At 41.5% G+C, this 16,446-nt stretch overlaps 2 protein-coding genes across 2 annotated transcripts; both read left to right on the plus strand.

The window, feature by feature from the left end:
• Positions 1-1,110: 1,110 nt before the first annotated feature.
• On the plus strand, positions 1,111-2,006 carry fabp4b (fatty acid binding protein 4b). Its single transcript, XM_076737028.1, has 4 exons — positions 1,111-1,279; positions 1,357-1,532; positions 1,615-1,716; positions 1,855-2,006. The coding sequence occupies exons 1-4, from the start codon at positions 1,207-1,209 to the stop codon at positions 1,906-1,908; spliced, it is 405 nt and encodes a 134-aa protein (XP_076593143.1). The 5' UTR covers positions 1,111-1,206; the 3' UTR covers positions 1,909-2,006.
• A 1,677-nt stretch (positions 2,007-3,683) lies between these two features.
• On the plus strand, positions 3,684-7,784 carry LOC143324950 (protein FAM8A1-like). The gene is given in 6 exon segments (XM_076737770.1): positions 3,684-3,701; positions 3,704-4,187; positions 4,719-4,839; positions 4,982-5,105; positions 5,219-5,358; positions 5,458-7,784. Coding segments are annotated over 6 exon segments (1,032 nt in total). The 3' UTR covers positions 5,603-7,784.
• Positions 7,785-16,446: the final 8,662 nt, after the last annotated feature.

A 16,446-nucleotide genomic window follows, 5' to 3' on the forward strand; every position in this document is an offset into this window, starting at 1 on the left:
AAAAAAAAGCCCCAAACTAGATCAGGATAGTCACTCAAACAGAAGAAGAAGAAGAAGATAACTTTTGATTTTGTGTTTGTTTATTTGTCCTTTCTTAGGCGACTTTAGGTTGCTTTTACTTCAAAATGCCAAATATCGGGCCTACTGTAATGTGCTACTGAAACCACTGGGAGGCAGTACACCGCAGTCTGACATTTAGACACAAATCCACTGATAAATGATTGCTTTCTGCTATACTATTGTAATATAGTATCAGTAGGCCAACACTGCCAATCAGAACACTTTGAATAACTCATCTTTTGCAAGTCTTAAATGCCAAGCAATTTAATTGTAAATACTTTGTACACTATCTACTAAAACTGGAATATATACATAAGGAATGAACATAAACACAAATGCTTAACTTTAATTTGGAGATCTAGTCAACACTTATTGTACAAACCACTAAAAATACTCAGTTATGAACAGAACCTTGAAGAAAATGTTATTTGTTTTTCTCAGGCGCCATCTTCTGGTCAATCCCAGTATTACACCCAATCAGAGTTGGGAATTGAATTCTTTTGACATACAAACGTAACATCTTTTAAATCTTTTCAGACACAGATATCTCACATTTAGCTCCCTAAATATAGAAGAGAAGACAAGAAAAAGCGCGTACATGCCTAAGGTGTGATCCGGAGAGTTATGTCTTATTCTTTATTTGAATACTATTTCTATTATTATCTGTAAATGTGAGTTTTGAAATTGTTTCAATCCTACCTTATTTGTTTAACCTATTTTCCATTAATGTGAATGATGCTTTCTTGCACGACAAAGCATCGTGTGCGCGGCTGCAGAAAATGTTTGTTACTGTTACTCTGCATCTTTCCTCCTGCTGCACTCTAAATCCTATCAGACCAAATGACTGCAGCACTCTGCACCTCCCCATTGAACGCTGAAGTCAGCAGACTCGGGCTAAACTCTCACTTCGCTCGGATCAAACACACCATCTGAATCTGATTTTAAAGACACGCCCCCTTTAGAAAAGTTTCCATGGCAACGCCAGCACCTGCTCTTGATTGGCAGGTCTGAATCAAGCACGTGGTCGAGCAGCCTTCAAATATGTCATTTGGCCGGAGCGTCAGTCCCTCTCCGCGCTTCACACGCTGAATCAGGAGACTGAACATCTTGTGTTCGCGTAGCAGACCGAGCTTCATCTCCACCATCATGGTCGAGCAGTTTGTTGGAACCTGGACTCTGACTGCCAGCGAGAACTTTGATGAATACATGAAGGCCATCGGTAAGATTAATTCTACTCATTACAGGTGTGATTTGAAGTGGGCGGCTCAGCCGAACTGCGTCCTCTTTGTGTTGCAGGTGTGGGCTTCGCCACTCGGCAAATGGGCAACATGGCAAAGCCCAACCTGGTGATCAGCGTGGACGATGCTGGGCTCATTTCAATGAAGTCCGAGAGCACCTTCAAGACCACCGAGATCACGTTCAAGGTGGATGAAGAATTTGACGAGACGACAGCAGACGGCCGAAAGACCAAGGTGGGTCATCCTTTTGTCCTGATAGACCTAAACCTTTTGCTCCTGACTGCTCAGCATATTTCCTTTTTTCATTTATTTTCAGACCATCATCACTTTTGAGAATGGCAAACTTCTGCAAACACAGTCGTGGGATGGAAAGAAAACGACGCTGGAACGAGAGATCCAAGACGGAAAGTTAACAGCTGTGAGTAATTGAGCAGCACTGATGTTTGTGGATGGTGTTTTCATATGACTTCGTATTGTTTTTTTTAAAAAAAGCTTATTCTTGGACTATCATGAAAGGGAATGCAAGGTTTTTAACGTCTGAACTTTCTTTCAACAGAAATGCATCATGGATGACGTTGTTGCATTAAGGACCTATGAGAAAGGAGTTTAATTCCTTCTGTTCGCCTGGACCTCTGTTCATTTACCAAGACACTAAATGCACTGAGCTATTGCCAAATATGCCAATAAAGTCTGAACTGTGACACTTCAGTCTGTGTGCATGAATGTAACTCGCTGTGCTCCTTGTTGGATGCACATGTTTTGTGTGGGTTCACATTTTGATTTGCATGCTTTGTCCTTCCTTCAATGAACCACTTCTTCCTCAGAGGGATTGTTAGATGCTAGCATGCACTTGCTGGGGTAGCTGTTGAGCTTTCCTCACACACAACTTCAATTGGGAAGTGTTTGGCTTTTAACATTTTCAAAGCCAAGCTAAGAACTTTTGTCTCAGCAAAAAACACTAACCTTCATTTTCAGCTGTGATCTTGGCTCAGTTTTCAGTTCCTCTTATTCCATAGAGGCATGTTTGAGGCCAGTTGCCAAGTTTAAAACCTAGCAAGTTATTCTATCAATCCTTTAAGCTGCCAGACATGGGGCTTTACAGAAAGCTTTTGTTCCAACAAGGACAAGCAACATGTCCTAATAACACAGCAGCCCTCTTATGACAAGGATGTGGGTGAATTGGTTGGGGGAGTTGGGGTGAGAAGGCCAAATCCCTGCTTGGGGTTAGAGCAGTGACCTCATTTGTGCAAGGTCTTTCGTCTTGGATGTAAAGTTCAAGCAAGTGCACATAATTTGTTTTAATTAGGGTTCTTTGGGGCACTAGGTTGAAGCCCAAATTCTCCAAAAGCTTTCCAGGATTTAGTGAATGATTGTGACCCTGGGTGGTGCTCAGGCAACAATGAGCACTGATTAATGAAAAGCTGATTCATTGTCTTGAGTGCCACATTACATAAGACCATGCCACATGCACACACGGTATTAGGCATTTTGCATACGTCTTGGCAACATAATTATGACCATGAAAAAAAAAGTCATTTAAAGTCCTTGTGTTCAGATAACAACCTACAGTTCTCCCAAACTCATTTTAGATTTCTGAATACCCTATTGTTAAGGATTAAGCTTACTTGGGGTGGTGTGTGAGTGCAGGATTTAGGAAGCAGACGTCCTTTGAAACGATTTTTATCCCTTTAAACACAATCACACCATGAGCTGGTGAATTCTTAGAAATTATACGAGTTTGACCTCACTGCTTTATTGAAAGGACCCAGTGGCCACATGCAAATAAAAATTGTCTTGTTTAAATTTCATTTTCTTAAAAGTAAATCTAGTGATTATGATTATTTAATCTTAAACTTAACAAATTGCCTCAAATGTTACCAGGACCAAAATTGATGTCTAAAACTGTCTGACTAGCAGCCAATAGGGATGCAACTTGCAAATGTGTGCAGCAATTAATAAAATATGATCTCAAAAACTAATCACTTAAGCATTAATTCGTGCTCTGTACAGTTGGAGGTGGCCCCATCCAAACAAGTCAAAAAGTAACATTATGGTGCATTTTGCTGCAACACAATTCATTTGAAATACTGTGAACTTGAAGACCCCAAATGTCAGCTTCTATCTGGGAGAAATGCTTTCCTCCTGCGGCCGATTCTTGTAATAGCAGGCAATGATTGGCCAGTACCACTGTATACTCGTAAAGGGGATGGGGGAGTCACATTTAATCGTGAAATGGACAAGAGTTTTGTGAGACTTTGTCTGTTTATAGTGAAACAACAATTTAATCTTTTTAAATCGATATACTTTTCAAAAGTTATGTTTTATGCGGCATAATGTTCACTTTTCCGTTTTCTCGTCTTCGACTTCCAGATGCAATGATCCGGAATGACGTCGTACGTGACGCGCCGCCATCATCAAACATGGCTGACAAAGAAAACACAAACATGGAAGTCGATGAGGAAAAGAATAAACCGTTTGTTGACAAAGTTAAGTCACTCGTTGACGATGTTACCCAAAGAACAGGCAACCAGAACAATGTCGAAGGCAAGAAGAACGCCGGTGAAAGTCGCGCCACAACGGAATACTGCGAACGGCTGCAGGCGTGGATGTGGCAGTACTACACTGGATATGTGAACTGGCAGAGCTGGCTGGCAGCGTCAGCCATGTCCTACCCTTATTATTTACAGTCAGCAAGTGGGACGTCGACGGCACATCTTGATATAAACTCCCAGAACTGGTATAGTAACGGTGCTTTTGGTCTTCCGTTGTCGCCTTATCCACCTGCCGTCACCTCCACAAGCAGCCGGGCAGGTGAGGCAGCTGGTGGGGCTGCAGTGTCCGCCCAGCCGCAGCAACTGCCGCAGGAGAACGGAAATGCACAGAGACCAGGTAAAAACTGCTGCCTTTGCCTTGACAGGTTTTCAAAATGTAAGGTTTCGGACAACAGGTTGAATTTTTAACGCATATGAAGGTCTGTGCTGTAGTCCAGAGTGCTTCCACAGGTTAACAAGTTGACTGCAATGACCTGCGACTCATTTCTGCAGGCTGCAGGGCAAAATGATATGCTTAACTTGTAAATTAAGCAAATGGGTTACAGGTAAATATTTTTGTGTCATAAACCATACCAAACAGAACTTGAGGATGATTATATATCTAAGGATGGTTTGACCACAAACTTTAGAATACAGTAATGGACTTAATAGGAGTTTGTGAAGGACAACAGTGGCTGTCTAATCACTGGTGGTAGATCAGATGAAGTACATCCATGCAGCCTGCTTCCAAAATCCTGTGAAAAAAAATGCTTTGAAGAGTAGGCAATGGGTTTAGAGGGACGTGTTCAACAACCACATATGGGTTGTGAGGTTTGGGTGCGCTGCGATATAATGGGTTTTGACTTGCTTTGTTGCTGCTTTTCACCAGGTCGGGAGTATAGCATCCCCTCACCTCTCCAAAGACTCCTCGCTGAGATGGTGGATTTCTTCATATTGTTTTTCATCAAAGCGACCATAATCATCAGTATCATGCACCTGAGTGGAATCAAGTGAGTTTGTTTCATTTCTCCACATAGTGCCGGTAAAATGATGATTAGGCCTGTATTTCTTCATCAACAAGCATAGAAAACCAAACCAAACTAGACACGCTCTTCGGATTAATATCAGAGATTTATTTTACTTTCCCTTCAGGGACGTTTCCAAGTTCGCCATGCATTTCATAGTGGAGGAAATAGATGAGGACACATCGATGGAGGAGCTACAGAAAATGATGCTTGTCGCACTTGTGTATCGGATATTAGTGTGTTTTTACGAGGTGAGTTTTCTGCATACTCTGTTTTCCCAAATTTGGTCACAACTGTTTCTCTGTAAATTTTGTGAACGCCTGCATGCAGTTAAGTGACTGCTCCTTTACCATTCTCCCTTCAGATCGTGTGCATTTGGGGAGCAGGAGGAGCCACTCCAGGGAAGTTTCTCATTGGACTCAGAGTTGTTACATGTGACTCATCGATTCTGGTTCAGCCGAACAGGGTGCTTGTGGTGCCAGCAACTAATGTCTCTCTGTCTGCGTGAGTAGTTAATATTAAAGGTTGTCTTTCAGCAGTTTCATGACGAATGTGACCCAGTTTGTCCCTCATTGTAATCACTTGCTCTGTCTACCTCTACAGATCAACCGTCCGAGCCTTGAATAAGAACTTTTCAATTGCCTTCTTTTTCCCGGCCTTCATCACACTTCTGTTCTTCCAGCACAACAGGACTGTGTACGATATGGTAGCTGGTACAATTGTTGTGAAGCGCTCCAGGATCAGGTGACGCAGGAGTCTAGAAGATAGTCTTACACTTTTGCTGAACAGGCACTGTGTGATATTTTTTTTCCGTTTTAAATGCCTGCGGAACTCGGACATTGTCCTTTCAAGGTATCATCAGAACATGCAGGAGCATTAAGATGGTTGCAGAGTTCGATACACATCAGTGTGAACAATTTCAGTTCTCTTTAACTGGCGTGTGGTTCGTTCCAGACGGTATTTCTGCATGTATGTCTACATGCTGTGTTCACAATCTGTTCCTGTGCCAAATTGATGTCTCCTTCTGATGGATAATGAAATGATGGTATACACTACATTTTCGTTAACACAAGATTTGCCTCATTCTAAATGCTCTTCCAGATTAAGGGCAAATGTTTCCTATCACTCAGTGTTTAAGTCACTGATCACGCATTCATGAGATTATACCTTCAGTATCGTTTTGTATTAAATTTGTCTTTGAGTTTTATGCTCAGACTTTTGAATTGTTGACCTTCATCAGTGCAGGATCGGTGCATCATGCTCAGCTTGTAGATGCTGAAATACTTTGGTTCATTTAAACGTATTGAAAGGAAATTGAAATCTGACCTCAGCATGTGTGTGACTGAAAAGTTAAAGGTCCAATGTGTAGAGTTTAAGGGGATCTATCGGCAGAAATGGAAAATAATATTCATAGTTTTGTTTTAATTACTGTATAATCACCTTAATATAAGAATTATTGTTTTCATTCAGAGTGAGCTCTTTATATCTACAGAGAATGGGCCCTCTTCCACGCAGTCTGCCATGTTGCACCGCCAAGTATCTACAGTGCCCCTGAATGGACAAACCAAACACTCCTTCTAGAGAGGACCTTTTACGTTTTTTTGCGGCCGCTGTAGGCGAGTGTGAGGCGACAGATATTCAGTTGGTTGCCATCTGTAACCTCATCACTAGATGCCACTACTCACTGGACCTTTAATGTATTACACATTTTATATGATCAACTGTTTTTTGCATTTAAAAAGATTAAATGAAACCACTCATTCCCTGCATGTTGGACATGTCTGTCTTCTGCTATTTGATAATTCCCACAATGTTTTGATACCAATTAAGTGGCCTCATTATGTTTCTGAACTTAATCTGCATTGGCTCGTTAACGCGCCGGCATATTAGCCTCATGTAATGGTTGCATGTGTCGGTTTGTGTTGTGATTAGTAATTGTTTTATTTTTGTATGTCACGGGTTAATTAGGAAGAATTTCACATACCCCAAAAAGTACACCAGTTAGAGAGAGACAGACTGGTGATGAAAGAAAAACCTGATTAAATGAGCAGAGACACATAATACATGCAGAAGCTTCTACAGGGCACGGGGAGTCACTGAATAGTTAGTAAAAAGAAATTATGAATCTGTGGCCTTCACCGTCACCAGTTCTCAAAGGTTGTGGGAGATTTTGGATCGACTTTTTAGACAATGCTCTCTACCATGACAGAACACCAAATAAGCAAATACATTTTTATGAAGTCCCCATCAGGATTTATGCAAAGGTGCATTGAAGCTGCTCTGGATACTAATGGTCCATCTAATGGTGGTTTTTCCCTCTAGTACACCCCATTATCCAGCACTTTGTGGCCACATTTTAAGACAGTATCTTCAAGATTTTTGTCCAAATTGCTCTAAAAAAATGTTTAGTTTTATTTTATAACACTGGGTATTATTATGTATATGCAGTATTCATTGAATTGACATCTCAAACATTTACCACTTTATGAGAGATGATTGATGAAACAGATTGTGATAATTCATTGAATGATTTTCTAAGACACAGTATTTCCTGCTGGGAAATTGTACTTCCACAATAAAATCTGTAAACATATTCCAATGCAATTTCTTTAAGAAAAGATTCATAAGCAGGTGTTTTTCCAGTTAAATATGTCATAATAAACTAACCTTGTAACCTAATCACTGCACTTTTAAATACAGTAATTTGTAATGTATTATTTGTTATGAGATGATGAAATCATGACACGACTGATCAGTGATCATGTTCTTGTTGTTTACAGGAGTTTGGCTCCACCTAGTGTATATTCATTGGTCATACACATCACTCTGCCTGCGCTAATGCATCACAGCACATGAATACAATATTTTGAACAAAAATCTGTCTGTGTGTGATGATGAATGAATCATTCTCTAGTAAACTGAGGGGAATCAATTTCAAGACATTTCTCTCATTCTTTGAGCTGTCTGGCATGTATATATACCTGGAGGAGGCTCGAAGCTCCAACTGTTGGCAGGTGCTGACGTGGTGATTGTGTTAGGCCCACTAAGTGGCAGCTTCAGCTGACAGCCGCAGATGGTCCTCCCAGATTACAGAGCAAACCCCTCTCCACATGCTGCTGCCATGCACCGTGCCATTACTGTAGGCAATGGAATAATATAACTCTTAGTCGTGAAGGGCTGTGCTGAGGAGCAGAAAAGTGTGGGCAGACACTACCCACCAACATTACTGCACTGTATACTGATGACTGAGTGCAGCTCTATTTGGAGTTGAGGCATGTTTGTAATCTATTTTTGTATCGACATGCTCTGGCTCGCATCCACAGAGAATGTGCAGGAGGAAGATTTTAGAAAAGCTCAAGGGAACACTTATTACTACCATTTATAACAGACTTTTGTGTGAAACTGCTTCATGCTGCAATAAATCTCAAAGCCCTTACAGAGAATAATTAACAAATAGCCATCAGTTGTAAAAACACCGATCACAATAACAATAATTGTGTCTGTAAACAGGAATCTTAAAGTGGCACTCATGATGATATTGCCACTGACTGGAAAGATACAAGTAAGGTCCATTTGGGCTATCCATCAAATGGCTTACTTTGTTCTTTGTTCAAGTTTATATCACCGGAGAGGAAGAAGGTGAATTTAGATCTTAAGCAGTGAGAGGAAGTGAGTGTATCCTCACTGTAATTGCACAAAAAACATTAGTTCCTTGCTGCCACATGGCGTGCCATACGGTATTGAGTTGGTGAGATGTCCAGCCTGAGTTCCTGCCACCCTTTCTGGCTCTTTTATCAAGAGAGTCATCTACAGGCAGCATGGAGGGCTCACAGCTTTCTCTGACAGCCATGTGTCTGTGTGTGAACAGAGCCATGTACAGGGCAGGGGGACAAGGTAAACAATCTGGGCTCAGCTGGACTAAAATATTCTGTGTGAATGATACGATGTGTGTCCTTAAAGTCATTATCCCTTCATTGGAAGTTCCAAAATGGCAGCTGGTTGCTGCTCCTCACACACACGGCAGCAGGCTCCAGGTGTCTTGAAGTCGTGGAAAGGTGCTGTGGACTGAAATGTTGCTCAGTGTTGTTGTTGTTGTTGTTGTTGTGTGTCTTCGCCTGTTGGTATTCCTCTCAAGTGGAGTCAGTAATTACAGGCTGGCTGGGTTCTGCCAGAGTGGAGAGGGCTGTTGATGAAGAGGAGACCTGTTGACTGGGGAGGGATACAGAGGCCTGCTCTAACACTACAGACACCATGGGGGATGAGGGAAACACAGGCACTCATAGACGCGCAAACATTCTGAAATCTGAGGATTTTTAGGACTAATAATGCTGTTTACATACACGCACAATGTTAAGCGATCTGAGATCAGTGTTGAATTTTGACTTAAGCGTGGTACAAGGGCATAGTGGGTCAAACAGCTGGGACATGCTTGTTGCCAGAGTTTGCGAAGTCATTGAAGTCAGTGAGTGGTGTTGGAGAAGGAGCTGAAGTTGTTTTGCTGTTCTTTGAGGGTTCCCTGGAAAGAGTCATGTGCTACTTGCAGCACTTAATGCTGCATGTGGTGTCCAGCTGATGAAGAGGTTTCCTTAATTCCACTGTGTCTATTTTCATGTGCACTGTTCTATGATGCCACCATTTTAAAATGGTGGGAAAATTACTGTTAGCCTATATCATGTTAAGATATCAGGGAGGAGGATGTTGCCGTCTTCATCTTAACTCAAGGGAAGGGACCGTTTAAAATTTTAATAAAGCTGTTGAAGGCCTTGCGTTTTACAGAAGTGAATCATTAAGTTCATTAAGTCAAGATCAGCTTCCCCCCTCAACCCAATCATTTTCACACAGTCTGTAAGCTTATTTAAACTAGATGAGGGAATCATGTCGGCTCTGTATCGTTTGTCATTTACAATGCCAGTAAATTATGAATGACCTCATTGCTGGGACAGTGAGCAAACAAGAGTGAGTACGATATGAATAAACTCATTTTCCAGAATAGCATGCTGCCTGTGCCGGAGTTCATTTTCCTGGTGTAAAAATAGATGTGGATATGAGGAGAGTACAAACTCAGGATGAGTGATGCAGAAGCATAAAGAGACACTGAGTGTGTGTGTGTGTGTTTGTGTGCGTGTGTGTGTGTGCGTAGTACAGCATTCATACCAGTTTCTATGACATAACATTAGGTCTCTGCATGTTTGTGTTTTTGAATACAGTTGCCAAGACAACCATGGAGGCTGCGCTGGTTGCTGCAGAGAAATTCAGCTTTTTCTCTCCTTTTTTTTTTTTTTTTGGAAAATGTTGCTTCAGGGTAACACAACGTCTGATTGGCTCCACATATATAAGACAAACTGAAGGCTAGAAATTGGCCTAAAATATGTTTGCCTCCTGGTATCAACTCGAAAGCGACTTGTCCACTTTCGACTTGTGCGGTGTCCCTCATGTCAGGAGAGACTGTGTTTCCACTTCACCACCAATTTGACTAAGGAGATGCTGAATACATTTGCCTGGCAACAGCTGAATATATTTTTTTTTTGTACAAAATAATCAACACAACACACTCTATACCTTTGCAGGAGACAAAACAGAGCGGCAGCGAAGGAATGACAGAGGTATCTGAAGTGGCTGACTGATACGGTGATGTAAAAAAAGATGTTTCCATCATCTGTGCTTGAATGCAGCCCCCCACACAGACTGCGCTGCCACACGAAGTCAAAACACCGCACACATTTGGTCAAAGTTGAGTTAAACCCCAAGTTTTCTATTTTCTACATCTAGAAAATAGATAAAAACCAACCTGCAGTGACTGTACTCCTAGCCTAAAATAATGCTAATTTACTAGCCTTTACCTGTTTCCTGTTATTGAAAAATCAATTTGGATGCTATCGGCTAACAGTTCAAGGCAGTGGCTAAATGTGCTAATGGCCAAAAAAAGAGCAGCAGAGTCCTGCTAAAACCTAATTTGACAAGCTTGGCAGAGCGGCGTCTGTGATTTGATGCGGTTAAGTCACACCTTTACATCACATTTTCTAATATATTCAATTAAAGACGAACTTATCAAAGTAACTCATCAGTTCAGAAGGACACGAAAGCTTAAAGGGACATATTTTGTCCTCTCTAGATCGTTAACAATAAAATCACTGTTTTACAGCAGATATATTTGTTACACGGCACTGTGTTTCACTGTTCTGTAGGCAGGCATCATTGGCCACTCTCATGATTCTTAATATATATTTTTTAGTATAAATGAAATACTGTATTGACTCAAAAACATTATTTGCTTTCCAAACAACTTTCTATGTGATATCTGGTGACATATCAGGCCAACATTCATTTGTAAATATTTGTCATTTATCCATCTAGAGACTGGTTGGAAGAGATACGGCATGGTGCAGTGTATGACGGTGACTCTCCTTGTTACATATTGATCTGTGTTGGAAATGAAGCACGAAATGTAAAAAAAGAGAAATGTTAGCATGTTCTCATCAGGGAGCAGCTGGAGACAAGCATTAGTTTGCTTTCGTAGTAAACATATTGTTGAGATAAACAGATCTGTGCACTCAGAGATGAATGTACAGTCTGTATGCTGCCCTCTGTTGTGTGAATCTGGTATTGAACCTACGCCACAGTGGGAGGAGTGGCAGGCTTTCACTGAGGTCAACGAGGTCATTTCAGTGATGGTAATATTCCTTGCTTGAAGATCCAAATGAAGCATCCGTAAAACAGAGCAGCATGGATCCATGTTGATCGCATGTACTCTATAATGACATATTTGCCATTAAATGTAACAGATGGATTTTTTTTTTTTAGCTGTCTTCCATGTTGAATTGCCCAACAAGTCTGTGGTGGACGTCTATGGAAACTATGATTAGAAATGAACAATTGCTTTGCTTTCTGGCTGTACATTGAGTTCTTTTTTTTTTCATGATTTGGTGTCTTTCTGATCCGTTTGGTTCATGCGTTTGAACAAACTCTGCTGAGTTCCCTCAGTAGCTGTATTCCTCCTCCACAAATCACCCCCACCCAATCCTTCAGTTGCCTAAACTATGTTCTGGAGATGTGCGTAAGCAGTGGCTTGCTATTTTCAGCTGAATGAAAAGAGTCTTGGCACTTGGACTCAGGATGAAATCTGTTTTGTTCTGCTGAATTTGGCTTTCACCACATGCACTGTATCTACATATAACAGAGTTAAAGCTTCACTTTAATGGCATGCTACAGTAAAACCACAACCATTTTGACTAAGAAGAGTGTTGTGTGACTGATCTGTTTGCTTTCATGTGAGAGGAATATCATGCTTACTTACGTCAATACAAAATGCAGCACTGAGGAGAGAAACATGTCTCAGGTTTTGGCTGTCAGAGCACATTTGTTTGTAAGAGGTAGTAATGATTAGCATGTTTGATCCAACAGGTTGATGTACTTTCTCACATCAAGCAGAGCAGCCACTGCCTCAGCTATGAATCACATCGCACTTGTTTTGTATAGAGGAACTATTTGGACTCTGAACAAACAAAACATCTCCTTTGGGATGTGAAATGACACAGACACCTTCATATAGTTGAAAGGAATAGATTACATCACAGCCCACTTGTAATAGGCTTTTTTTAATAACAATTCTTTGGACTCTTTCAATGAAGGACACTGACCTTTTAATAACCTTAAAATCAATATGACACTGTTTTCTTAAGCTTATTCTGAAAAGAACCAGGGCATTTCTTGTTTACAGAGCTTCAACCTCTTGCTTCTTTTATTTCATCTTTGGGCATTTAATCCAAGGACTCTGTTGAAGGTCACTTTGAACTCTCATCACCACTCTACCATTGCTCTATTGTGATTAAAGCTGGACAGTCTCTGTCATATTTTCAGCCTAAAGTGTGGTCAAAATAGTGAACCTGAGAAGATGGAATATTCACCCATCTTTCACGACACCTCACCCATACAGGGAGGTGAGGTCAGTATCACCTGCCTGGTGGCTTCGCTCTCCCTTTGCTCTTTTCATTAACTGCTGAATTCACTGCCTTTCAATAGGCTCTTTCAGCGTGTCATGCTACACCACCATTGAGCTACAGCCACGTTGCCGCCCATCTTTCTTAATGGGGACTGGAGACTGTGGAGCTGCCTTGTTGCCATGGCAGCAAGCGCTTTCACATTCTCCCCACATAGCGTGCGGCGTGCATGTTGTTCCCTCCAAACTGGAGCGCGCCACAGCAGAGACAGGTCTGCTCTCAGACAGGACCAAGCCAGGGTTATTTACCTCCCGCTCTGACACCAGATGCCCTCATAATCCAACCACCCACTCCACTTTCCATTCTCTTTGATACTAATGCATAGAGTTTCCCATTGGCAGCTCTCACATACTGACCTTTGCTCCAACACTTAGTTTTGTTTAATTATTTCTTAGGGCCCCAACATCGAGAGGGCCCTCAAAAGTGCCTGAAATTAAAAGTTTGTTTTTATCCGCAATTTTGAAATTTCACATCATTAGTGTGATAAGATAACTTAAACTGTTGGCTGACTAAACAGTCTGACACGTTATTTCAAGTTTGTAAAACCATATAAGAGCCACTCAGGGACTGCACCCCCCTCTATAAGGTGTACATGGTTTAATCCACTCCGGACTGTAATTTTGCTGATACTAGCTGAGGATTTCAAGTGAACTTTGAATCGGTTATATCATTTTAAAAAAAGTTAAATGGGCTTCCAAAAAGAGAAAGGAAAGACACACACACACACACACACACACACACACACACAGGAGACTTACCCTACCCATAACCATTACCACCACTTGCCTAACCCTAACCTTAACCCCAGTCTTCACCCTAACACTTAATGATTTACATTATGGGGACCTGCATTTTGTCCCCACAAGTATGGCTAGTCCCCACAACATGAGTAACACATGGGCTCACATACACACATGCAGTACATACAGGACAATACAGTATATGTGCTGAGAAAGATTTGAGAAACTGGAACCTTATCAATACAGTTGCCACTTATGTTTCTGTCAATCAACTAGTTGATGAGTTGATTAATCAATATTGTTCTGTCTACAATATTCCATTCATTACCAGCTTAAACAGTTTGATTTTACTTACAAAACATATCATCAGCTTTTAAAATATGATGCATTATCATAACAGAAATGCCCTGCATGCCCGCACAGATATGTGCGGTTCAATAGTTTTGGTACGAGTATTTTAATGATATTACCACTGTACTTTTACTCAAGTACAACTTTGAATGCACAACTTTTGACTTCTAAAGTCTGACCCAAACTGTGCAATATTTTTGCTAATTGCTTTGAGTTGATGCTCCTGGAAATGTTTTGAAAAAATATGAATGTGTACATTAAAGCAACAGCACACCATGGGAAGCACTTTGCTATTTTCCATATGTGACTGTCTGCATCATACATTCTTCCTTGTTCTGTGTGTATGAGGATCAGTGTTACATGTCTGGACATGTTTGCTGCATGAAATGAGGCTTACTCAGCCCAAGTGTGTGTACGTTGAGGATGCAGAGCAGAGTATGGATAATTGTTTGTGAGGACACTGAGCAGTTTAAAGGTAATATAATTCATCTCTTCAGATTTCTGAGGAGTATGTGGTTGCAAAAGTTTCCCCAGAACTTAAACTGGAACTCGTGTTTTGTTTTGCGGTAAAGGTCATGCAGTGTTATAACTTGCAGCAACTGGAACCCACTTGAGTTTTCATTGTGTTTTCTGCTGAAGGCTGCGAGTGTGTGTGTGTAAGAGACAGCACTGAGAGGCATTGTGTGGAGACATCTGTGTGTTGAAAAATGGAGGAATGTAAGCATAACGCTATGTTGATTTGTAAAGATAGTGATGAGGAACCCGACTGCTGTAACTGCTATTGCCATGACTGTTATCACTCTCCTAATAATGTCCCCATTTATACTACTAATACTATACTCAGCTGAGTATCGGCTTTCAGTGGTTAATGTTTGTAAGATGACAGAGAACTTGTTATGGTCTGGAGCACTCCCTCTCATTTTGTGTGTGCCACACTGACGAATGTCACACATTGTGTGTGCACGGAGTAAAAGAGCGCATGCAGGTAGGCCAACAAACCCCCCTATCAGGCTGAACCACAGTTATCACCATCCAGTAGAATCTGACTAATTGTAACTGTCAGCAAAGATATTCCCAACCTATGCTGAAGACTATCCGATAACACCTTAGACAACGGCCTGCCATGTGCAGCATAACTCTTCCCAGTTTACACCAGTTCCAGTACCCACACATACAGTACATGTACATACAAGGGAACAAGAAGTGGAGTAAGAGGACAAGGAGGAAACAATCTGGGAAGGCAGTGTATTCACCAACACTGGAGGGGTACAGGTGATAATAAATTGAGGATTAGCAAACTACATGGTTCCTAAATAATATGAGGTACATTTGTACTTTTACTTTGGAGCAAACAGCAGTCTAAGGAAAACAGTATTGTCAGGAAGACACTGTAGTCAAAAGTCATATATGTTAATGTATATGTTGTAGTCCTACTTAATGTGGTGCAATGAGTGGTACAAGCTTATGTGGACTGACAGACACAGGGTGCTGCCCATTGTTGTTTTGGAGTAGAGTAATGATGAGGTTCAGGAGTGTTCAGCACATGTTTTTCTTGGTTCAACAGCTGATCATTTATCATTTTATTATGATTATCTCCTCAGTGGTTCAATATGTGTATCTGTGACAGTCACAGTGGTTGGGCCCAGTCCAGACAACCCCAGGTGGGCTGAGGGATGAAGAAAAGAATTCTCCAAATAATGCTTTATTGAGGTGGGATGATTGTTTGTAATTGAAAATTTCTAGATGCAATTTAGTTCCCTTTAGCTATGCAGATTACTCCTCTTCTTGTATAATGCAGCCGTGGGAAAGTTCAGGAACCTTTGTAGGTGTGATACTGTTCACTAAGCTCACTGTAGTAGGGGCATTGCGTGATTTGTTGCGATCTCTGAGTTTCTCCCAGTCTGCAGTCTAGGTGGAGGTGACACTCTGCTATCCCCCCTGCAGAAGAGCAGATAGCTGGCTGGCCTGGTGGCAAAGTGCTTGTCTGCAGCCTGGCTCTCTCTGCTGTATGCTGTACAGGATAAGGAGGAAGCCCTCGGGTGAGAAGGGCCCCAATGCCAAGTGGCTGGGCGGCGGGGTGTTTATCAGCGCTGCTTGCCTGCATAGAGGGAAATATCTCTGGGGAAGATATGGGGGAGGCCTGGGGAGACCTGGCAGGGGGGTTGGGGGTGGATGTGGCAGGTTACTCTGACTCAGTATGCAGCTGAATAGAGACTCTAATTGTCGGGCAGCTCACAGGGCAGATCAGAAAGAGATTTGTTTCTACTGGGAAAATGCTTATGAAAATGAACGAAAACGAAGCAGTGCATTAAAACAGCTTTGAGGAGCCAACACACTGAACTATTTAATCCTCAGTCAGTTTGTGTTTGTGCTTATGTGTTAGTGTCTGCACGTATGTGCCAATGCGAATATCCCACAGATATTCACATTCACGCAGTATGTCTGTCTGAGCAAAGCCTCACTGAATCTCCAGCTTTCTCTCTGTCTCTCTCTCTCCCTCACCC

The sequence above is a fragment of the Chaetodon auriga genome, chromosome 8 (assembly GCF_051107435.1).
Source record: "Chaetodon auriga isolate fChaAug3 chromosome 8, fChaAug3.hap1, whole genome shotgun sequence".
Classification (NCBI taxonomy): Eukaryota; Metazoa; Chordata; class Actinopteri; order Chaetodontiformes; family Chaetodontidae; genus Chaetodon; species Chaetodon auriga.

Excerpts from the sequence above, each read along its gene's own strand:
- fabp4b (XM_076737028.1), top strand. The coding sequence starts at position 1,207 with ATGGTCGAGCAGTTTGTTGGAACCTGGACTCTGACTGCCAGCGAGAAC. Across the intron at positions 1,533-1,614 it reads CAGACGGCCGAAAGACCAAG|ACCATCATCACTTTTGAGAA; the intron begins GTGGGTCATCCT and ends ATTTATTTTCAG. Across the intron at positions 1,717-1,854 it reads AAGACGGAAAGTTAACAGCT|AAATGCATCATGGATGACGT; the intron begins GTGAGTAATTGA and ends TTCTTTCAACAG.